At 39.4% G+C, this 24,104-nt stretch overlaps 1 protein-coding gene across 1 annotated transcript in view; it reads right to left on the reverse strand.

Moving 5' to 3' along the window:
- Positions 1-24,104, reverse strand: part of SLIT3 (slit guidance ligand 3) — a 526,008-nt gene that overhangs the window by 165,368 nt on the left and 336,536 nt on the right. Inside the window, exons 9-10 of the mRNA XM_086621882.1 lie at positions 22,820-22,961; positions 6,083-6,154 (exon numbers count right to left, since the gene is read on the reverse strand). Of these exons, the coding sequence (XP_086478008.1) occupies positions 6,083-6,154; positions 22,820-22,961 (214 nt within the window). The remainder of the gene's footprint in view (positions 1-6,082; positions 6,155-22,819; positions 22,962-24,104) is intronic.

A 24,104-nucleotide genomic window follows, 5' to 3' on the forward strand; every position in this document is an offset into this window, starting at 1 on the left:
ATCTTCCCTGTTCTTTCTGCTGGGGCACATGCTAAGGACCCTAGTCAGACTCCAAATAAACATCACTTGAACAAAACCTTAGTAATCAGAAAGTAAGAAAGTTTTCTGCTCCATACAGGTTTGAGCTACAAATTCTGCTGGTTAAAATTTTAATTAAGTCCTCTAATTGTTTTCAAATCTAGTTACATGCAGTGAGATTTTCTTTGGTTCTTCTATAAAGCTCATGAAACAACTGCTCTGCTATCTACTGATGTTTTCTTTTACAAAATCCTGCCTACAGGGACAGCATTCAGTGAAGGTTTCTGGTTCTTCAGCTCAACTCATGGCAGCTAAATTTGTGACAGTGAAAGTAGGCATATTTATTTTTATACAGGTTTTTTACCAGTCTAAACTGCCTGGTAGCATTTGTTGCTGTTTATCTAGTAATTCCGATGTAAGCAGAAGTTTGATGTGAATGTGTGCTCCCTGTTTATTGAGAAGCATATTAAAACCTATTAGAATGACATGAAATTATGAGTTTGCTGAACAACGACAAGCATCTGAAAAAGGGCATCTAGTTTTTAAAACAAGTATTTCAGCACTATTTCATTGATTTGCTACACTTCAACATTTCCATCCTTCCTCTCTCCCCGTGTCCAGATGCTAATGAGTATATAACTAATGGTGCCTGAACGTGCATAAACGCCATGCTGGGTGATGACACTCACTCACTTCATGCAGATGCACTACAATCAGCATTAGAAGATAATTAGACACATGATTTCCTTTCCATTAGAGCCAAAGCGCCACTGCTGTTGGATAAGGAGGCTCCATTTCCTTCTGACTTAACTGAGGCAAAGGGATTCAATTATGTCCTTGTACTTTTGTTCCCTTCCTTTGGTCTCCTTTGGTAGGAGACTATAGGACTATTCCGTGCTTAATTTGCATCAAGACAAAGAGATATGTGTTTTTCTAAGCTGCATAACTAAGTCAATTTAGATCACATAAGGCTCATTTTCATAGTTTAGGGTATCTCAGTGGAAATGTGGCTCTTTAGCTGGAAATGTAATAAACTTATCAGGATTCCACTCAGGCAGGGAATACATTAGTCACCTCATACTAGTCTCCCTGCACCTCTGACAGTACGGTAGAGATCTTCTTTCAAAAGGTTGTGTAACACACCTTGGAGGGTGGCTGTGCTCAGTCACCAGTTAGGGACATAAATTGGTTTTGACTTCACACCAGGGGAGCAAGGATACCCTGTGAGCCACCATACAAACATACGACTGTACGGCTTAAACGTCTTTACTGTAAAAGGTTTTGAAACAAAACAAGATTTATTTTTAGATGTAGCCAAATGCAAAACTATTAATAGCATTGGATGAATATTCTCTTTGTTGACTAACATTATTAGAAACAGATTATTTAATTATCTTTAACATGTAAAATGGAATGTTTTCATTTGACAAGAGTATTCAGCAAAAATCTATGTCATATATGGTTTAGTTTTTGGAAGCTGCTTGACAAAAGTAGCAACACCAAAGAGCTACTGGGAAGACTGAGAAATCTCAATGTGTTTTCTGCTAACGTATACAGTAAAATTAATTTGACAACATGAAATTCTATTCTCCAAGTGACAGAGGAACTAAGGAGAAGAGGTGTTATGACGGACCTTGTTCTCACCAACAAGGAGGGCATGGTGGGGAACATGAAGCTCAAGGGCAGCCTTGGATGTAGTGACCATGAAATGGTGGAGTTCAAGATTCTTAGGGCAGCAAGGAGGGAGCACAGCAAACCCACTACCCTGGTTTTCAGAACAGCAGACTGGCCTCTTCAGGGATCTGCTTGGTAGAGTACCATGGGACACAGCCCTGGAGGGAAGAGGGGCCCATGAAAGCAGGTTAATATTCAAGGATCACCTCCTCCAAGCTCAGGGGCTAAGGGAAAATCATGCCTGACAAATCTGGTGGCCTTCTATGATAGGGTTACAGCCTTGGTGGACAAAGGAAGAGCAACTGACACCATCTATCTGGACATGTTCAAAGCATTTGACACTGTCCTGTGCGACATCCTTGTCTCTGAATTGAAGAGGCATGGATTTGACGGATGGACCACTTGGTGGATAAGGAATTGGCTGGAGGTTCGTACTCAAAGAGTTGAGGTCAACAGCTCAATGTCTAAGTAGAGATCAGTGATGAGTGGCGTTCCTTGGGTCAGTACTGGGGCCGGTGCTGTTTAGCATCTTTGTCTGCGACATGGACAGTGGTATCGAGTGCACCCTCAGCAAGTTTGCTGATGACTCCAAGATGAGTGGTGTGGTCGACATGCTGGAGGGAAGGGATGCCATCCAGAGGGACCTGGACAGGCTGGAGACATGAACCTGTGCAAACCTCATGAAGTTCAACAAGGCCAAGGGCAAAGTCCTGCACATGGGTCAGGGCAATCCCAAGCACAAGTACAGGCTGGGTGTAGAATGGATTGAGAGCAGCACGGAGGAGGACTTGGGGGTGTTGGTTGATGAGAAGCTCAGCATGAGCTGGCAACATGCGCTTGCATTCCAGAAAGCCAACTGTATTGTGGGCTGCGTCAAAAGAAGTGTGGCCAGCAGGTCAAAGGAAGTGATTGTGCCCCTCTACTCTGCTCTCGTGAGACCCCCCCTGCAGTGCTGCGTTCAGCTCTGGAGCCCCCAATATAAGAAGGACATGGAGCTGCTGGAGGGAGTCTAGAGGAGGGCCACAAAGATGATGAAAGGCTGGAGCACCTCTCCTATGAAGAGAGGCTGATACAGCTGGGGTTGTTCAGCCTGGAGAAGAGAAGGCTCAGGGAGATGCTAGAGCAGTCCTCCAGTACCTGAAGGAGGCCTACAAGAAAGCTGGAGAGGGGCTTTTTACAAGGGTATATAGTGATAAGACAAGAGGCAATGGCTTTAAACTGAAAGAGAGGAGATTTCTATCAGATATAAGGAAGAAATCTTTTACAATGAGCATGGTGAAACACTGGAACAGGTCGCCCAGGGGACCTGCGGATGCCCCATCCCTGGAGGTGTTCAAGGCCAGGCTGCATGAGGCCTTGAGCAACCTGATCAAGTGGAAGGTGTCCCTGCCTATTGAAAGGGGGGTTGGAACTAGATGATCTTGAAGGCCCCTTCCAATCTAAACCATTCTATGTTTCTATTGAATACCACTACCAGCATCAGAGCTAGAGAGGTACAACCACATCTTTCAAAGTGACTCTATGTACCTAGCTCTTAGTCTTGTGCTACAAACTTGTTAGTTAAAAGCCTCAGAAAAGCAAAGAGAAAATGGGAGGTAATGCCATAAACTTTAGAACTCGTAGGTGAGAAGTTACAGAACTATGGTACAAGCACAACTGCTATGTAAATGAATTCAAAATGACATGTCTGGCCTTGGATACTTTATGCAATAACGACAACAACTTCTAATTCTGGAGTTGGGATGTATGTTCTTCAAGCCCCTCAAACCTCTTCTAAAGCCTTTGAATAATTAAGCGCAGAACTAGGACCTGTTACATTCACCCGAAAATCAAGGGAACCATTATCCCAGATTGTGTAATGTAACAGCATATTTGAATCCTATAGGTGTCAGATCTTCCTTCTGAGACAGACACATTTAGCTTCACGTAGTTAATTGTGTGAGAAGATGTGGGCAATTGTGACGAAGTTCAGGACACAAAAGGTTTCAGCTCCTTTGCGAAAATCCAATCACCAAATAACTCTTCCATCCTGGAAGCTCTTGAAGGGACATTCTAAATACCAAACTTCAGCTAGACATAAATATAACACTTAAATTAACATATACACACCTTCTGCTAGCATCTTGACCTATTAATACCAAGTTACATAAATATTATCTTGGACAACCGGCTCTTACCTAAAAATTAATCTCAGTTATCCAATTATTTAAGAACCAAACTGCATGATCTTGCAGGAAACACTCAGTAAACAATCAAAATACTGAGAGCGCTGCAAGTGAGCGGTCTATTATCCCTAACATGCTTACGTATTTATTCACCAGAAGGAGAAAAATACAATACAAATCACAATGTTACGCTAATACTATCCTTTGAATTATATAAAAATGTTATTATAACGAATAGTTGAGAACAATAATAGTAACAACAACAACAACAATGTTCATTTGTACCCTGGGTAGGGCACCAATTAATGAAATCAATAACCATCATGCTATTGCATTACTCATTGAAATCAAAGGGACAGAATTTAGGAAAGGCTGAAGACCTCAGTGATATTGAACATGTCCTTCCTCTATAGGGAAAAAGATGGAATATTCTTTTCTTGTAAGAGATAGTCTTTTGACCAAAGTATATTTTTGCCTTAACAATACCGGGAATCTTGCACACTGAAAAGATGATGTCAATAATCTCTTCAAATAGTGGAACAAACATACTCAATTAAACTTTATGTAACAACAGTGATGCCCAATTTAGAGCCTCCCTGTCCAGCAGGAATAAAACTTTATCGAGGAGACAGGTCAAAGACCAAAAGGCAAAATATCATGTTTGTTATGGGACATTCTGCAGCCTAACTACCTATCCCAAGTTCTTCCACAAAATGTTGTCACGTTAACTATGCTTTGATACAGATCATCTGGCACAATAACTTGTTATTTAACTATGAGTTTGGGTCTCAATGAGTATGCCAATTATACTCCAGAAAGTTGTTAGGATAACTTGCTAATGGAATTCTCCTGTGAAATTCTAACATTAATCATTTCACATAGTAAGTGCAGCATTGGGTTGAGCAGCTCGCCAAGTTAAAGAACAATTTTTTGGTCAACTCCCATAAAACTAGAGTTCGCCAGTCATGAAAAATGAAAGGACAGTAAAACATTGCCAAAATCTAAAATTAGTCATACCTCAGAAAGAACTAAGTAGTGACTTCAATAATGAAAAAGTTACAAGTTAGGTCACTGAAAAGGGATCTGTCATTTTTCATTGAAATTACTGTCTTGCTATCTAATACAGTACTTCTTTAAAAATACATACAGCTATATTGAAAGTGAGACAGAAGAATAGAGACTCTAGAAGATTGATGACCTGACCTGTTAAATATTAAGATCCATATTTACAGCTCTTCAGCTCTAGGAACTTGATAGGTTTTACTGGCAAACAGAGTAATTTTACCCTTAAATCCAAAGGTACGGCACAAGCTCATTTCACTTTCCAAAAGCATTAGCTATCTGATAATCCAATGTCTTCTGTGAAATGCGGGGACAGTTCCTTAATTCCAGGAAGTATTGTTCACGTCAGAAAATACAAACTGTAAAGGCACCTTTTAGCAGTTTTAGCACTGAGCTACAAAGCTTGAATGACTTCTGGAAGTTACCAGTCCCAGTGGTACCCATCAACATCTTGATACTACAGTGAAGCAGGAGTAACTTGTTTTACCATTGTACTACTGTCACAACACCTCTCATATATCACTTAAAAATGAAAAGACAGACCAATCAGGGGGAATGTCCAGGTTATCAGCATGAGAGTGCTGCTACAAAGCAGGATTTTTTTTTTTTTTTTTTAAATCCAAAGAGAAAACACAAGAGCTAGTAAGAAAACAATTGTCTGGGTATCTACTGGTGATGAAGAAACAGAGAAAACAAGCTCCAGCAGGTTTCTTTGTTTTCTTGTAAAGTCAAACCATTTCAGCATCCGGACACTGAACGCACTGCAGAAAAATCCTAACTACTCTGCAAGAACATACGCTCCTGCTATAACTGGGGTCAACTAAATTGAAGTGATGAACACAGATACCAGAATGAATGAGAGGAAAAAATAGAACTTAAAATATTTTCCGACGAAGCAGACTTAAAGTTTGAACAGACTAAAAACTAATTAGCTCACATCATTTATAATAGGAAGTGAAATTAAGAATTAGTAAGGATTTCATGCACTGTTAGGCATCCTGAACCAAATTCCATTGTTGCTTACACTTTGAAGAGATTATTTGTGCAATCCCCAGTGATTTCAACATAGAAATTGCCAATATGTTTCTAAAATAAAGATACTGAACTTGAAGCTAGAAGATTCATGATTGCTCTTGCATGTTGGTCTGGTTATTAAAACTTACATTCTCTTAAGCTTCTTGTACTGGGTAAAAGCTCCAGGGGGAATGATTTTGATGAGGTTTTGTTCCAAACGTCTGAAAACAAACACAGTAATATACATGTTAACTACACAATTATAGACAGGAATAACATTAAACATGATAGCAAATTTTTATATAAATATAAAACAATTTTACAGACTTTTTACGTGAAACAATTTTTTCTTTTGAAAGCTACTAAATGGAGAAAATACTGAGAAAATAACTTTGACAATAAAATCATCTGACTGATTACACTAAATCTGTGTAGAAAAAAGTCACAAGCTATAGAAATTGCATCTTTAAAGTTCATGGAATTAATGAAATATAGCAGGTATATTTTATTACTACTAAATCAAAGTTAAGGTAGAAAATGCAGATGCTTTCCTCGACTAACTTGTAAATAGAAGGTAGCTATCTAAACTAAAAACTATGTTACATTGTGACGTCTTAATTAGCAGATTAATAATACTGTCAGAGCAACTCGAGCAACAATCAGTGGGAACATACTGAAGCTCCCCCCCTATATCCATCATGTGCATTAATAATACCTTTGCAAAACAAAGTGCAAATCTGAATCCAGATTTTTAGTGGGGGAGGAGTCTGCGTTAAAGCACAACAAAAAAGGACTGTATATTCCTATTTGAACTACCAAATACTGAAGGTATTCTAAAATATGCTCCAGACTACATGAAAATGCTGTTGTTTTCATTTCTGAGATTTGGTTTGAAAGAAGTATTCTTTATGAAGTACCATAAACGCATGTATCACTAACATAAAATATAAGCAACTTCGAGATATCGCATACAGTAGCCACTAAGATTAATTTCTGTTCCTTCCCAGAAGAATTTTAAAGTCTTTGTCAGCAAGTTCTCCAAACTCCTGCTGAAAGGACTGTCTTCTCAGATGAACCCTAAATATTCATCTCAATTAGAAATGTAGAAGTGGACCACCATACAACAAATTCAAATGATCATGGCAGCTAAAATTCTACAATCAGAGTTGGAACCGAAAGTAAAATTCGATTTTACCTAGCTTTTACTTATTATTCAAACATAGTGTATTTTTTCCAAGCATGTCATAAAAAGAAACAGTTTCAATAGCAAAAATCTGTGGTTGGAAACGGTTTAGAATTGAAACACGAAAATATACTGGAATGACGGAATGAATCACTCTAGTCATTTAGAGCTGCTGCAGCAATGCAGAGGGGAGAAAAAAAAATAAAACCAGAAACAGAGATAAAATAAGATGCAAGGAGAAGTAAATAATGGTTTTTAAAAGACTTGAGAATAACGTAGAGAAAACAAGTAAGGCCCATTAGCCCTCAATTGCACAGTGTATCCTTTTGGTGACATGTGCTTTCAATAGACAAAAGAAAAATCCCCTGCAAAATAAGATATTTTGCCAGCTCAGGTACACTCTAAGAAGCTATTTAAGTCATAACTGTTGTGACACTTGCACAGTCAACTTGTGCATCAATGTGGATGCACTCTTTTATTTCTGTAGCAGTCGATTTTTAAGGTTTTGATCAGAGTTAATTCTATTCCTTGTTTTCTGACTTGAGTTAGTGTCTAAGATTTCCCCTCCAGTTGGTCTAAATATAACATGCTTCATTTCTGGCAAGTCCACAGTGAAATGCAAATCGCCATAAGCTTCTGCACGCTCCTATTGTTGGGTGTTTGTCACCAGAATTAGCAGCTCACACACTCTTTCCCATAAAGGCTTCTTGTCAGTTGGCCAGTTTGGCGTTTAACTCCTCCCAAGTGTTCCTGTGCAGACGCTTCGAGGAACAAAACAGGGCCAGGGCTGTCCAGTTCCCTCGTGGAGAGAAATTGGGGGTTCACACACGCTGCATGTAGGCGCAGCATAGCTGTCCTTACAGGGAAACTCAATTACAGTGGTGGGGGGAAACACGGCCCCTTTTTATAATCACTTAAAGTTCCGAGGAAATTTCAGTGACTCAAGTGGAAATATACAAAGAATTTTTGCCCCCAAAGGGTGAAAAAAGCCAAAATTGGAATAGCCACAGATCCTGAGTAATAAGAAAAAAAGAAATTGCTAGAAAAGGTGGCGATGAATATATAAAGTTGTTTGAGAGCTGCCTCTTGAAGTAGTACTGAATTCTTCACCCTTTCCTACAAAACCTGCAGCAGATGGCCTGTACAGAAATAGATGGACAAAGCTGTTGTCATCTGCTGCTACATTCTCACCTTAGCACCTTACATTTTTTTATTGTATGAAGCTTTCTGTAAATGAAGGACTAAAGACCACACAGAACAGTATGCTCAGCGCGCTGTGTTTGGCGGATCCTATCAGAGAAGCAAAAATCAGCACCGTGTTCTCATCAGGGTGTGTTTCCAGGGGGATTCCAATTTGGGCAGAAAATGCAGCTAATCTTGGAGCATTAAATAAAGTGCTGCATTAAATAAGCAGGTATTTTAAAAGTATGAAGTACTCATCTGACTTCCATTTATTTTTTTTCATAAATGCATGTTATAGATTGGTGGGCATAGGCCGAAAACCACAATGCAGTTCCACAACTAAAATAGTAGAAAACAGATTATTTGTATTAATACTTTGTGCTTTCACTTCATCTGAACTTATAAATGACATGAAGGACAGTACAGGATTAAAAATCTCTAGGAAACACAAGGTTTTGCAAGAAGGGGTGTTGGCAATTTTAAGGTGATGAAGGGTTAATTATAAACAAGTGTTATTCATGATATAATGGGAAGCTACTGCTAGAGGTACCATCTTCAAATAAAGTGAAAACCAGAGTTCTTACCTAGTGTAGCCTTTTTTTTTCTTTTCTGTAAAAAGTGAAAAGCTATTCTAAATTTTACAGTCACATTTTACTTCAGAGAAAATGACGTAGTTTACCTAGAACATGATCTCTGGAAAACTATTTTTCATGGTCTATCCTTGCATACTACAACGTTCTGTCGTACACTATAAAACCACCTCTGCTAGCGCAAAGCAACATCGGCGAGTTCATTTTTTGGGTGTATCACTAGAATATACTATAAAACAATTTTACAGCTCATTTGAGAATTCTGTACAAGAGAGACAGTCCTAAAAGGCTAAATTCTGATCATTTGAACCACTATCCCCCACATTTAAGATTTCTTACAACTCAATAAAATTTTCCTTGATTTTCCTCTGGTATCTCATAATAAGATCTATTTAAAAGACTCCACAAGTAGAACTCACAAAACTGATAAAATAAATTGGCCATGTTCAAACCTCTCAGGAGCTTTTGTTCTTCCTTTCAGTTGCCCATTTCACTGTGCGTGCTGCCAGCTGTATCACTTAGATGATTTGAAGCATATCTCCCCCCTCTACTGACACGCAGCAATGCTCTGTCTGCCTCTCGAAGCCTTATTTTAGAGTCTTTGACAGCATCATCAAAGGACAAGAACAATTTCCTTTCTTTTCCCTAATATATTATCAGAGATTGGAAAGTATGAGGGCTCAATGGATTCAGATTTGTTTTTCTTGTAATAACATGATGCTAGACAGAATAAAGTCCCCCTTCTTCCCACTCTCTTTAAATGACTTTGCAGCAATGAGAGAAAAAGTAAACACATCAGAGAAAAAAAACCAAAAAAAAAACAAATAGGGGAAACGATGCAGTTAAATATGAAAAACTATCCCAGAGCAAAGAATAAGCACTCAAATTCCCATGCTAATCCATCTCAAAGTTCACTGAGGTGCAAATCTTTTCATCATCTCATCCGGCGCCGGTACTGCTCACACCCAGGATGGCAAAACACAAAGGATAGAAAACTCTGCCTAATGCAGTGTTCGTAGAGCCAGCTCACACTCTCAGGAGTGAAGCAGCCATTTGTCTTGTAGAGTGATTCCCCCTGCAGAGTGGGGGAGACAGATGTATTAATTTGGGCCTTAACTATCTCTCTTTCATTGAGGGAAAGAAAGAATTTGTTATTTGGGTCTCTAATGGAGCAGTTTGCTAGCAATTTTCCCATTTCAAACACCGTCTCAGCTGCTAATGTGTAATGTTTTGTCAAGCTTACCTACCCATAACATAGACAAATCACTAGCTTGGAGAAAAAGAGAGAGGGAGTGAAGCATCAGTACTGATAATTCTTAGCTGTCGGATGAATAGAGCCTACAAACGAGACAGCCATGCTCTATTAACAGTGCCACCAAGCTCTTGCCTGAGACATGTCAGAAACGTCCCTCTGCATTGGGCAGTCATGAACTTCCCTGCTGGGAGAGAGAGAAAGCGAGTGAATAAACCAGATTGCTCCTTGGATCACGTTGCTCTGCTCCCAGTGCTGGGGCCCTTTTGGGCTTGCATCGCTCAGGCAGTCAATAACCAAAAGCAATCTCCAAGAGAGAGAAAGCATCAGATCAGATTAGCGTGCAGCAGCAACCTGTAGCACACAGGCAGGATGCACACAAACGGCGTGAAGGTTGTTGGGAAGGGCAAACCCCTCGCTCTTCTCCCCCCCGTAAGGTGGGACTTGCAGGGAGCTGCTTAAGGACTGTTGGGGGGAAATTAGCAGCATGTGCATCCCCCACAGTGACAAAGCCCAGGGCTGGGAGAACCATTTATGCTAGGAATGAGGAAACTTCTAGAGTGTATAGCAATCAAGAGAAAGACACTGTTCCTCCTTGCCAAGCAGTGAGAACAACTGGATTATAAAAGCTGCTTGGACCATTATCTTATTATCTCTAATATTTTGGATTTACATATCTTATCGTACATTTTGGGCTCTAATGAAGGAAAAGTCCACAGATATATTTTCAGTATTTAAGAGGAATAAATCACACTTAAAATCTGGTCTTCTTACTCCCTGTCCCGACTCCCTTCTTGCCTCTTTGTTTGAAATATAAGCTTTATTCCTACCCTGCACAACAGGTTCAGGTAGCTAAACTGAAGTATTTACCCAAAGACAGCCCTGGATAGGAGGCTGGGAAGGAAGGAATCCTGCCCTGCAGTTATGCAGTTGGAACATGAGGCTTGTTCTGCAGTGACAAACGCAGAAGCCGCCGTCATTGCCCTCTACACCACAGCACTGCACAGGGCACTTCCCTGCAAAGTGCAAGGCAAGAAACCTGCAGTCCTCTTGCTTCGGAAAGTGTTTATGGACCTACATTACCAAGGAACAGCCTTTTGTGTCTCTGTCTCTCACCCCTCAGTTCTCTGACAGGTAGAAAACAAAGTGGTTTGGGATGGCAGGACTTTCAGCACTTTAAATATCCGTGCTTACTGCTTGCTTTAACAGACAGTTAAAGCCTTCAATCTCTACCTCAGCCAAAAACTCTACCACCACTATAGAAACCCTAAACATGCGTGGCTCTGCAAGACTTTTATACTGCAGCTTTTCATTGCAGTGCCTGAATGACTTCCAAGTACAACTAATAACATGTATTATAAATCCCTCTCATTGAGCCTGCCTTAGGAACTGGAGAGCTGAGAGCCAGTAAACTGTCTGCCTGTATTAATGCAAGGGGACAACTAGAATCTCCCTTCATATTCTTATGTTTGGGGATGATTTTTAAGGTCTAGCTATCAAGCTCCTGCTTTTGTTTTAAAAGGGACTGCTTCTTAACTATTCACCTAAGGGTAGATCTTCAATAAACAAAATCCCATCAAGACTGAAGTGACTTTTCAAAATCAAGCTACCTAGGAAATTACAAAGATGATTCTGCTCAGCAAAAGACATCTTTCAGAATTAAATCAGATGTTTTCATATGTTCCCTGATACAACGGTGTTCATTTAGAAGTAGCACTAGTGATATTGGATCTTCTGGCATACCACAGTGAATTTAGTTTAAACTGACACAACTCCATAGTTGAGCGGCTGGTCAGGTATCAGCTGGTAACGGCTGAATTTGTAGTGGCAGTCATATTATGAATCCACCAGCTCTGCTGTGGTATGTTAACTTCGCATCAAATGCAGTACAGACAAACAGGAAGACACCAGAGGAATCTGTAGACTGGTATTTTACAAAACCATTTTTGACGTAACACCAGTGTCTCTATCAACACAAACAGCCAGAATGCTGTAATATACTGCCAAACCTCAAGGTTTCTCCCTCTACCACTGTGATACTCCACATTCCGGGTGGAATTTTTGGCCCGTCTTATCACCTTTCATTGTTATTTCTCCTGCCAGTCTCATTGATTTATTTCCCTAGCTTTATCCTTGGAGTGAGGGTGCAGGCATCCCCCAGGCATGTTGCTGGTGCCAGAGCTCCCTCTCACTGCAATGCCACGATCACAGGAACTGTTTGTGGGCTGCGCCCAGACGTAAAAGCAGGGACTTCAAGGGAGCTCCCCTGTGAGCCATCATCGGTGGGCACAATCAGTGAGGATGTTAGAGGTTAAGCAGAAGCTGTTTTGGGGTAGAATGCAATAATGTCTCCCCTCTCTTCTTCTAGACTAGACAGCTTCCCATCCCCACAGACTTCATTGAGTCACACAGACTTGGGATCAGAATTTGCAGGAAGAATTTTACCTGTGTACAGGCATGTGGCTGTGAACACAAACTCAGGAGAGAGTCATTAGGTTGGAGAGATTGGGCAATTTCCAACTCCCTACTGCTGGAATGCAGCCTAATTGTATACTTCATGCATATGTTCATGCATGTTTGTGTTTCCAAGATGTTCTGGTGAAGCAAACATAGCAGAAACATGGATCCCACTCCTGGATTTTTGTGACACCCAGTGATTCCATTTCAGAAGACTCCAAGGAGACCAGCCTGCAGGGTGCTACATAGAAGATGAGGTTCTTGCACTCACTTCAACAACACAGAATCTGCTCTGAAGCAGACTCAACCGTAGACCTCTACCGAGCACTTTTTGTTGTTATTTATTGGTTTGGTTTTTGGGGGATTTGGTTTCATTTTGTTTTGTTTTATCTGAAGTTTGAGGCTATACTTGGGAGACACATGGTTTCTACAATGCCTACTGGAAAGCAATAGTTGGCCTATGGTTACATTTCATAAACGTAAACAAGTAGGTATGGGTTTTAACGACCCAGACTCCTAATGTTTGCTTTACTGTGAATAAGTTTTTGTTCTGTTAGGTCTCAGAAAGACTAAATCCTCAAAAAATCACATTGCTATTTCATTGTTACTTTAGTAGGCCAGTCCTGCCAACCCTCTGTTGACTTTCAATTACTTCAAGAAACTTCCAGCCCAGATCACTTTCCAAATTTTCTAACAACGCAGTAACTAGCTCAGAGATCTGAGGATTTCAAGTTGGTTTGCATTATATTTGTCAAATTGTAACACAAAAATGTATTTTTAGATAGTGGAAACGGAAGCAGTAAACTGAGAAAAAGGAAAAAAGTCATCGTTTAATCTATAATCTAACTTAATATGAAGAGTTCTGTACATTCTGTAACATCTACTCTCAGTACACATTTGCAAATACTGACAAGAAAAATGTAGAACATGAGAAATAAGTAGGAAAATTAAATAGTTTTCTGCTAGTCGAAGCTCTACCACCTGTAACACTTTGTCAACAAAACAAATTTTGTCATGTGAATATAAACATTCCTCAAATCCTTTGTTCTTTACCTATTTTTTTTAGCAAAATAAACAGAACGCCACATGTAAGCCAAAAGACAATTAGTGTTTCATGCAGTAAAAAATCTGATTAGTATATTTTATTTCAAAGTTATGATTTTATGCATTTTTTTTGTGATTCCTTCTACACTTTCATAATCAGCTGTCGGAATGTATATACTCATGACACATGACAATCTCCTCAATTTGCTTGGCAAAACAGGAGCTTTTGAGTGACATCTATATTAGATACAAAAGATACATGCCATTTTTTTCATACCATTCATTTTTATTAACAAGGTTAAATTTATGTTCCTGCTGGACTGAAGTGATGTCTCTGGGAAAAAGAGAATACACACAAAACAAAAAAACATCCCAAAAAAAACCCAACAATGGAAACCTACAAACCTTGTAAGGTTACTAACTCCTACACACCTTGCCCGAGTAAAATTCACCTGCACACAACTTTTTGTTTGTTCGTTTTAAATAGAAATCTCATAATTATAAAGGGGAGAGAAGAAAGTAAAAAATGATACAGCCAAAATGAAAATTATCACATGTGTGAAATCCACATTTACCAAATCAAAAACATCTTCTTGTGCTTATAGATGACACTAGTTACTTTTACTTGTAACGAGAAAAAAATCCTGCCTTGGTCTTACAGCAGAAACTCCCTGCTGTTACTGCTTGTTTCTAAAACCGTGAAATACAGCTTCCTGTTTTCTTTAATCTGTCTCAGCACAGAAAATACCTTTATTCTCGACATTTCCCATATATTTATATTTTCTCTACTGACTCTCAATCGAAAATATTTTCTTTATTATTTCTCTATTATTTCTCTATTATTTTTGTGTCTTGTCCTCATGGAATAGGACAATTTCCTACGTATTTTTGTCCTGACAATAGATATCTCTTTTTTTATATTGAATTCAAGGAATTAATGATACAGTTTGCCTAGTGAGATCCAGAAAACAGCAGTCAAATTTGACATGTGAAGCTGTCCAGAGCCAATTTACAGCAGTGAATGAAAATCATATTATATGACTCAACTACAGGAGTCAATCTGATTCCCTAGCCAGAGAACTTGCCACCAGAGGCAATTATAGAACATTTATTACAGGGCTCAAAAATACTGTGCTGGCTTCAGCTACAGTATTTACTGGAAACCTGGGAAAATTATTATAATTTTCTTTTAGGAGGAAGAACAATGTTAAATGCAGACCTGTCTTTCCTCTGTCCCCAAAGTTTATCGTTTCTATGAACTTACATTCTTGAAAAAAAGAAAAAAAACACTCTTGCCTTTAAGAAGCTGAGAACTTCAAAGCCAATTGTTAATATACATGGAATTGTTATGGTGCAGTTAATTTATAATTTATATAAGGAAGAATTAATTACCAGTGAGTTACCAGTGCTCCATCTTTTTATAGCAGCTTTTCTAACCAGTGGAAAATTGATCTTGAATATACTAGCAGTTCAAATGCCCAGAATTCGTTGATCACCTTCCTCAAATAACAAAAGCTTCATCAAGATTCATAACTGAAGTCCCAGCTCTCCTAGAATACACACTCCTACAGGTACTGAGGAACAGAGAAAGTAATTTCTTCCCAAGAGAATCACTGAAGTAACAAATGCAACAAACTCATTTACCCACAGTTCTGTCTGCCATCCAGCAACACTGCCCAACACAGTGGTGCTCTCATGACAGCAATTATCTAAATATTAAATTTGTCAGAAAAGCATTAATTAAAGGTGGAACAAGTAGAACATTACATTTCAAAGTGATTCCTTTGCAGAAATGTAGGTCCATTTTTGTTTTGACAGAACCATGAGAAAACCAACACTGAAGTGCATTAGATTTCTCCTCAGTGCTCAAACTCTAGTACTGATTTTTCCTACAGAGTAGAAATTATGCACCAAAATTAAGCACTACTCATACCTACAAAAATATCAGTCGACAATTCAGCTATCAATAGTGAGAAGGTCAAACTAAAGCAAGTGACTAACAAGTGACTCAAAACTGACCTTCAGCCAAACCTAGATGCTGGTAGAAGGGCTGCCATCCTATGTTACTCTCTTACTCTGCTCAGAAGCCAGACGGGAAGTTGTGGTTATTATCTCACCAGATATGGGTGTCTAAGCAGCACTTTTCCTTGAGGAACTGTCAGCCTCTTTACTCTGTCTGGAGCAATTACATCAGCATTTAAACAAAAGATCCTCATTTCTGATTTAGATACATCTTATCTAGCATAACTCTTGGTTTATACAGTTATATTTCTCTTAATCTCGCCAGACAGAGAATATTGTAAAGTTTAAGTAACACTGATAAAGCAAGCTTGATATGAAAAAGCATGGGTTTGAAATCTAAGATCAGTTTCAAGATCTAAGGATATACTTTAGATTCTGGAGTTTGATTTATAAGTCTGCAGATGATTGGGACTTGGCTTTTCAAAGTAATTAGCATTGCACAGCACAACATGTTTGAAGCACAGCTCCTATTGACTTTTGCTGCAGCTGTGAGTCCTCAGCACTTCTGAATATCCCAGCTGAGTCAGCCAGAAACCAAGGATGACATCACTAGTGACCACCCATGAAAACCTTGTGCAAGTCACTTGCCCAGAATCAATTAATAAACCCACTGGCACGAAGAGATACAACCCAATTCTCTGAACAACATTCATGAGATTATCTTCCCCACAGTTCCCATTTTAGAATTCTCCTGTTTCTGCAACAAATAAACAGATCCTATACACGGAAGCTCCCTCACTACACAACCCTGATGCATCCCTAGACAACAAGAAACTAATCCAGTCTTTTAACAGCAACATGTGACTATGCTGCAATTAAAGTGCATACCACAACAAATATATACACAAGCATTGAATGAAAACTGCAGCTACAAACATTAACTCTGGCATTTTCTAATTTTGTAAAAATTTTTTTTAAGTAATATATTTAAATTAGTGGATTAAAAAACAAAAGCTGAAATAACTAATTCCATCACAAAGAAACTCGTGTGTAAAAAAGTATACCACCCTGACCTCTGCATTGACAACTAACTGGAATGGCTGCAGTTAAAAAAGCAAATCCCCATGGAGTCTGATATTTAACCTCTGCTTAGGTGGTCACTAGTGCACAGGGACAAAGATACACAAATTATTGTTCAGTTCCTCACGTACATTGTGACAAGGCAGGAAGATTCTGGAAGATATAGGTGTTTTCTCGTGGGAAGAGAGTCCTCGGCTCTGTCTTCAACTGGGCCACTTTGTCCTGGCCCCACAGCCTGAGTAGCCCCCAGCCATGTCACCCAGTGTCCCAGCCCTCCTGCCACACCCCCAAAGCTCACCCTGCGGAGCTTGTGTCCCACGTTCACTACCAGTAACCTCAGGCCTTATCACCAAATAACTTTCTCAGACTCATAGTACGTTTCTCGAACTGTCTTGATTTCCTTTCTTCCCCAGTCTTTCTCATCATATGCTTTGTTGTTTCCTCATTTCAGTTCTGCTTTCTCTTCCCAACATTTCTGTATTGGGCCCAGGTAGTCTTTAGTCTCTCAAGTGACTGTGCCAACACGCAACCCAGCCCTTAGCACTAGCAACTAATCATTTATTTCTTTACACAACCTGAAGATCTTCCAGAGAAGCAGTGCCCGGTGCTAGCACTGGTGCCAGTGGCTGCTGCTCTGGCAGCCCAGGAGCCTGCCCTGCCGTGGTGGAGCATGAGCACCCTCCGCCATGCACTCTGGAGCAGACCGCAGCAGGAGGGCCAGCTTTTGAGGGGCTTTTCCCTGCTTTCACTCAGGAAGGTCTTACACAAATTTTTACAAAACACAAAAGCAGAAGTAGTAGTCCCTGCACTACTGTTTTCAGGCATACAAAATTCTCAGACAAAAGCTGCCCGGAATTCATATCCTAAAATACAGCCTTGTTTGCAGTGATAAATAAAGGAATGCAGTAGATCAGTCTGGGATAGACAAACAGCATGAAAACTTCATTCTAAGGAAGAAACAGAGGAAAATTATAGTGAGGTGGGGAAAAGATTGATAGGGAGTTACTGATCACTCTCCCAGTACTAGGAGGCAAACGAACCTGGCAGGCAGCATCTTGAAGCAAACACTGATTGAAACACTACAGACAGGACTACACCAATGCCACCACTCCCAGTGCCACACATTCGCCAGTGCAGGAAAGCTGTCCTTTCTCTGGCATAAAACCAACCAAACACTAATGACTGAGAATGGGCAAACAGTGCCAGAGCCAGATCCATCCAGCCCAATGTCCTGAGCCAACAACAGCCCAACACACATGCTGGGTGGAATCCACTGTTGTGGCAAGTATGTTTCTCATGACACCCTTCCAAGTGCCTACAAGCCGCAGGGCAGTGACTCTCGCAGGCACAGTTGGTAGCTTGGGATTTAACAGCTCTTTACTACATCCTGGCTTTGCTGTCTTTACGGGCTGAGCTGCCATTCAGTCTGATGGGCATCAGTTGTGAGGTGGTGATCAAGTCTCATCGGAAAAACAGATTCTTTGGCGACTCTGTCTCCTGCTAGTTCGTAGGTCATCCCTCTCTCCCTATACCCCTCCCAAGTCAAGTCCATTCTGCATTCATGCTATGTTCCCTATTTATCTTGCATGCATTTTCTCTCACCCTTTCTAAATGCAAACCTCCCCTTTTATTGTAGATGCTGTTCCAATGTAGTGAAAATACTATATCATTCATTTACCAGTAAACCATCAAGACATATTTGTTTTGCTATTTCTTTTCCAGTAAATGCCTCCAGGTGCTTAATGACTTTTGTTTCCATTCAAGTATTCATGCAAAACTTTTCTGTGCTTATTCTCATGTGTTTCTCTATAACACAAACTGTTCATTTTCCCACTGAAAAACACAAGAGAACCACTTTGTAAGCAGAGAATCTTTTACAACATACAACATATAGTCTGTATTCCTCAGCTTCAATTTCTTGTAACTCATTTTTCCTCAGTCGATTTGGCTGCTGATGTCAGCTCCCCACTGAACAAGCAGCTTTATAAAAAAATGAATTGCATTCTGTACATTCTAGCCACCTATTGTATGAAATTATGAAAAAGCAAGGCTGGGTTACAGATTTCCAGCTTTCCTGAATTCCTTTATTTAATAATTAACATTCTTGCAATGAGGGCCTTCAGGATAATGCACCTCAGGGAGGGATGTAACACAGTAACACAACACACTCCTAAGTCACATGTGGCAGAGGTCAGCAGCAAGGGAAAATTAGTGTCGTATGACGCTTGTTTTATGTTTTGTGACAAGCGAGTTGCCTGTTTGGCGATAGGTTTTTATCAACAAAAACAAATTTAGAACTTGTTGGCAGCTTTCTCAGATAAGGTTCTGCCTACCCACGTTAATGAGGAAAGGCAGGAAGGCTGAGTAAAAGATCTTTAATTAATACTGAAACAGAGTGAAATGTAGGTCACCCTTAATAACCATGTTAGAGTAACAGTTGTGTGTTTCATTTTTGTAGAACAGTTTGTCAGTCAAGGGTTCTTCTTGGCTACAATCTGGCTTACAAAGAAATACTGAGTTAAGAGGAAATGTGAGAACTAGAAAGCTGTAACTGAGTGCAACTAACAACCAAGTAAAGGAATTTGGAAATGCCCCAAACGGAACTGAGGAAGGCACAGCATTTTAATACTACCGTATAAGTATTATGAACGGACTACAGTCTATAGGGGGAAATGTATTTTAGTGGAATGAGTATTTACAATGTTATATAGAAACAGCTGAATGAAACACACACCATCTCAAGTAACATCCCTTAGGATTCGATGTAACAGCAACCCAGCCACGTAGTTTGTCAGTACCCCATATTCCACAGAAGGACTCTCATCTCTAGTAAGAGTTAGATCTCTTAAAGATGACGGGGATCAGATCAAAGGATTACAGTCCAGAAAGAAGTGTTCTGGCAGCACCACTACGTAGCCAGCTTTTATACAAAGGGTCTGACTAAACGCCAACCATAGGGGACTAATCCCAAGGGAAAAAAATCCAACAGTACTGTGTGAGAGCAAGAGGTGTGGGTTGCAGCGTATAGAGAGAATTTACTTGGCTCCATTGCTATAACATTACAGCAAAAGAGTATTATTCTGCTTATCATATCAAATCAAAAGACAGTCATTATTCCGTGTGTAGCTGGAACCAGACCTCTGGATGGATTTTATATTAAATAAGCCCACAGCAGCCTCAGACAAACTGAATTTCTGAGCATTATGACAGACCTCTGCATAAAGCAGAATGGCTCTCTTGGTCAAAGAAATTTATGTTAGGATTCTTCTGGGAAAACACTGTGGCAGCTTCTTCCGTCTTTCCAGAAACATTTTTCCATGTGACTATATTCTTTACTCTATGTAAGAATATGCAATACTTTGCCCTTGGGTATAGGGTTAATTGCTCTTTTTTGCCAGTACTTTTACAAAATGAAAACACTGTTTTACCAGTAGGAAAATATCACATGTAAGTGATGTCGCTCGCTAAGACTTATTCTGATAGAACTACTTAAATTTCTTAATATATATTTTCCACAAAAAAGAAATCTTCACAGGATTGATTCCCACAGAACACAAGCAATAACTGTTTTCACGAGGGTTACACTCTGGTGTTCCGCAGAACTACTCCCACTTAAAGTGCCTGTGAATTGCCAAGGATATGAGCAGGATTAGAGTGATGGAAGAGGTTTATCTACAGGCAAAGACTCAAATAAGCACTGCCTAAAATGAAAGAAGTCTGACAGATTTAAATCATTAAATGGTGTTCTAAGAGCTTTATGTGGTGTTCTATGGATCTCAAAAGTTTATAAACTCCAGGTTATGAAAATTTCTTAAAATGTTATATGCATCTTGAATTGCTATCTCATTGTCTAACTCAAAGGCTCTCCAAGCCTTCCTTCACCTTCTGCTCTCTCAAGGAGACCTTCTAAGTCGCTTTTACGACAAAATACGGGAGCTATGTCTGTGGACTGGAGCAACCGAAACGGAGACAGAACTTGGATACTCAATGCCATGACAACCACGATAAAGAAGAACATTTTCACTTGCTTTCTCACGCTGAGGGGCACTGCTGTCAGGAGAATGCCCAAGGACACCAATCTCAGTCTTCCTGCAGATATTGCTCTCCATGTGACTCTAGCATGGAGCCACAAAGATCATCTGAGTTCTGCTAGAATTTTCAACACTACAAAATAAAATTTTACAATTCTCCTAGCCCAATCCTAGTTTGTGAGCAAGTCTGGACCAATTTCATCCTCTGTCTCTTATATTGAATCATTCCAGCCACTACCAAAAATTTGTACTCCATCTGACAGAATTGTGAACAGGACTAAACATTGACTATTCTTAGTACACCAACTGTAATTTGTGTTTTTGGGATAATTTTAACCAACTTTCATGCACAGAAAAACAAGTACTACGTGCATATTTTGTGTGCCACAATATACTGGAAATGAACACAACCAATACATACTAAACTTTGCCAGGAGGCAAGCAAGCAGGTAATAGGCATTCAGAATAGCTTGCATAAAAGTTTATATTTCCTGTAAACATTTTTAAATGCTCTAAATACTTTCTCAACAATGCTAATTTTAAGATTTTGCTTATTCTTCACATTCAACTTATGCTTTATCCTAGTGAATTTTGCTGCGGAAGAGTATTTCTACAGAAATGAGAAGCTGAATAAGTCTAGTGACTATACAAATATTTGAATCCATACTATAGACTGTGAAAGCTGGTTGGACTTCAAGTAACCTCTGTATATCAAACACCTACATAGGAAAAGAATTGATCTACATTCCCTATGGACTAACCAAAAGCAACTTGGTTTAACAGTGTTTCAGGACCACAGCAGTATGAAGTCATGGACTCAAAAATAGATGATCACAATTCCTAAAGGTAGTAAAGACAAACAAGTCTGTAAAACCAGCATCTGATTTCACAATACAAAAAAGTCACAAAGTTGTTAAAGAATTAGGAATAACAAAACGCAGGAGTGATCCTTTTAGCCCCTATCCAGGGTTAGGCAACAGCCAGCTGTTCTATTACCCAGTGGCCCCTCCCCTCTCAAGAAGGGGAATCAGGAAGAGGAAGGAAGACTCGTGGGTTGAGATAAGAACTATTTAATAATTGAAATAAACTAAAAAAAAAAAGGAAAATAATAATGATGACAATACTAATATATACAGACAAGTGATGTACAGTGCAGTTGCTCACCACCTCTTGACCTATGTCTGGCCCATTCCCCACTAGCGATCCCAGAGCAGGAAAGTCCTGAAACTGCAATCCCGGGAGAGAGAGAGTAGGCCTTGGGAGTGGAATGACGGGCGCGACCTGCCAGGGACAGTGACCATTGAGGAAGAGAGAGTCCATCCCCAACAAACTTTCTAATTGATCGTGAACATCACATTACATGGTATGGAATACCCATTTCACCAATTTAGGCGTCAATCACCCTGGTCGAACTCACCCCAGATTCTTGGACATCTGGGTCATTAGCAAAAAACAAGCTGAAAAGTCCTTGAGCACTACAGATACCTGCATACCATGGCTGGTACAAACTAAAACAAAGTGTCTTACCAACTCTGCTCTCACTGAACTGTGTGCTGCAGTCTTTTTGTCACTGCAGCTTACTTTAGAAATGTAACTTCTCTGAACAGAAAATTGATCCTATGATTCTATCCCAGTGAAGCCAGGACAGGGAGACAAGAAATAAAACGTAAAATCAGCAGGGACAATGTGTTCTGATGTCATACATTACTTCACTACAAACGTATAAGCTAATAAGAAATCTCTCCATCTCTTGGGGAATTCACTAGCTAAAAAGAAAACAATTCAATTTCCAAAAAAAGGGCTGCATATTTCCTTTTCCTGACTATAGAACTGTAATCGCAGATTTGTGAGATGTAAACACAATCTGAAAATAACATACCAAGAACTTCATCTTGCTTTGGGGTAGGGCAACTTCAAACAATACTTTAATTTACCTTAAAGAATAGTTTGAGCCCTTAGATCAAAAGAACAAAAGCTAAAAGAACAGCTACAATATACCTGTTAACTGCTCAGAACACGTTTTTCAAAACCTTCCACACAGGAGGCTCTTACATGGGCCAAAAACAGAGACATGGAAAAGAATGGTGCATTACACTGGCACTTACATTTCCCAGATGTCCTCTGGTAGGTTAGCTGGAATTTCTGTTAAGCCCCTTCCTCGACAATCCACTACATTGTTGCTGCAGGTGCAGGCAGATGGGCAAGTGATGGAACTGGCACTGCACGACGGAGGTTCAGACTGGGAACCTGAGACATAATGAAAACATTAGATGTTAGTTTTGAAAAATAATTGCCTGAGATTTTAACAATAAAATACATCAGCCTGTAAGTTTTCCATATCCTTTTACTATATTAAGTAGTAATTTATTCGGATTCAGTGAAAATAGTGTGCTGCAAATCAACTGCAGAGAAAACGTGTTGAAGATTACTATGTTCTTTTTCTTCCTCAGTCTCTACTCTAACAATCTCTTTTTCTCATGAACGCTTCTTTGGTCCCCTCCATGACCAGCCATATCAATTTATTCAAAGATTTTAAAAAATAAGCCTTAAGATCAAGTGGTATTTCCAAAGGTTATCTTTGTCTAGAAGTTTCCATTACACAAACTCTCCTTGAGTATTTTACATACTGAGAGAAGACCATCATCAGTGATGACTTATGTTTTTGAAATGAGGTAACCTGTTATGGCATAAAGACTGAAAATATAAAGCTAGTTTTTTCAAGATTAGACAATGCAGTTAATGGCAACACAAAATGAATTTAGAAAAATGTGAGTTCAAACCTTCAAATCCTTGCTCAGTCTAATAATTCCACTGAAAGACAAGTAGCTACTTACAGACCAAAGCTTTAGCATGAGGACGTTGCTCTATACACATTCTAGTCAACCCATTAGATTCAGGTTTAATTAAGTGTCATTAAGTTTTTTTCAAAACTGTAGCAATTATGTCAATTTTACTCAAATGGTTATGATTCTTACGTTTAAAATTTTGATATATGCATACATTCAGACACAGATAAAATGGGTTTGCTACACCAATTGAGGTTATCAAGATGTAGCAGTTATTGACTTATTCACGGTGAGTCATATTTCCAAAGCACATGTAACACAAGAAACATCAAGTATCTTTTTGACCAGACACAGAAGGCTGAATGTGAAGGCTTGTGTTGGTAAGAAGCGACAAAATACAATCAGGAAAAACTGGTACTTTTCTAGATTACAGTAGATTATAATTACAAAACTTATTTGGTCTTTTGGTTGGGAAAATTAAAACATCATAATTGTCAAAACAGAAATACAGGTGAAAACATGGAAAACTACACACAAAACAGACATTTTTGGGGTTTGTTCTGGAAAAGATCCATGATAGACGCTTTCATAAATTATGACTACA

The sequence above is a fragment of the Tauraco erythrolophus genome, chromosome 16 (assembly GCF_009769465.1).
Source record: "Tauraco erythrolophus isolate bTauEry1 chromosome 16, bTauEry1.pri, whole genome shotgun sequence".
NCBI classification, from domain to species: Eukaryota; Metazoa; Chordata; class Aves; order Musophagiformes; family Musophagidae; genus Tauraco; species Tauraco erythrolophus.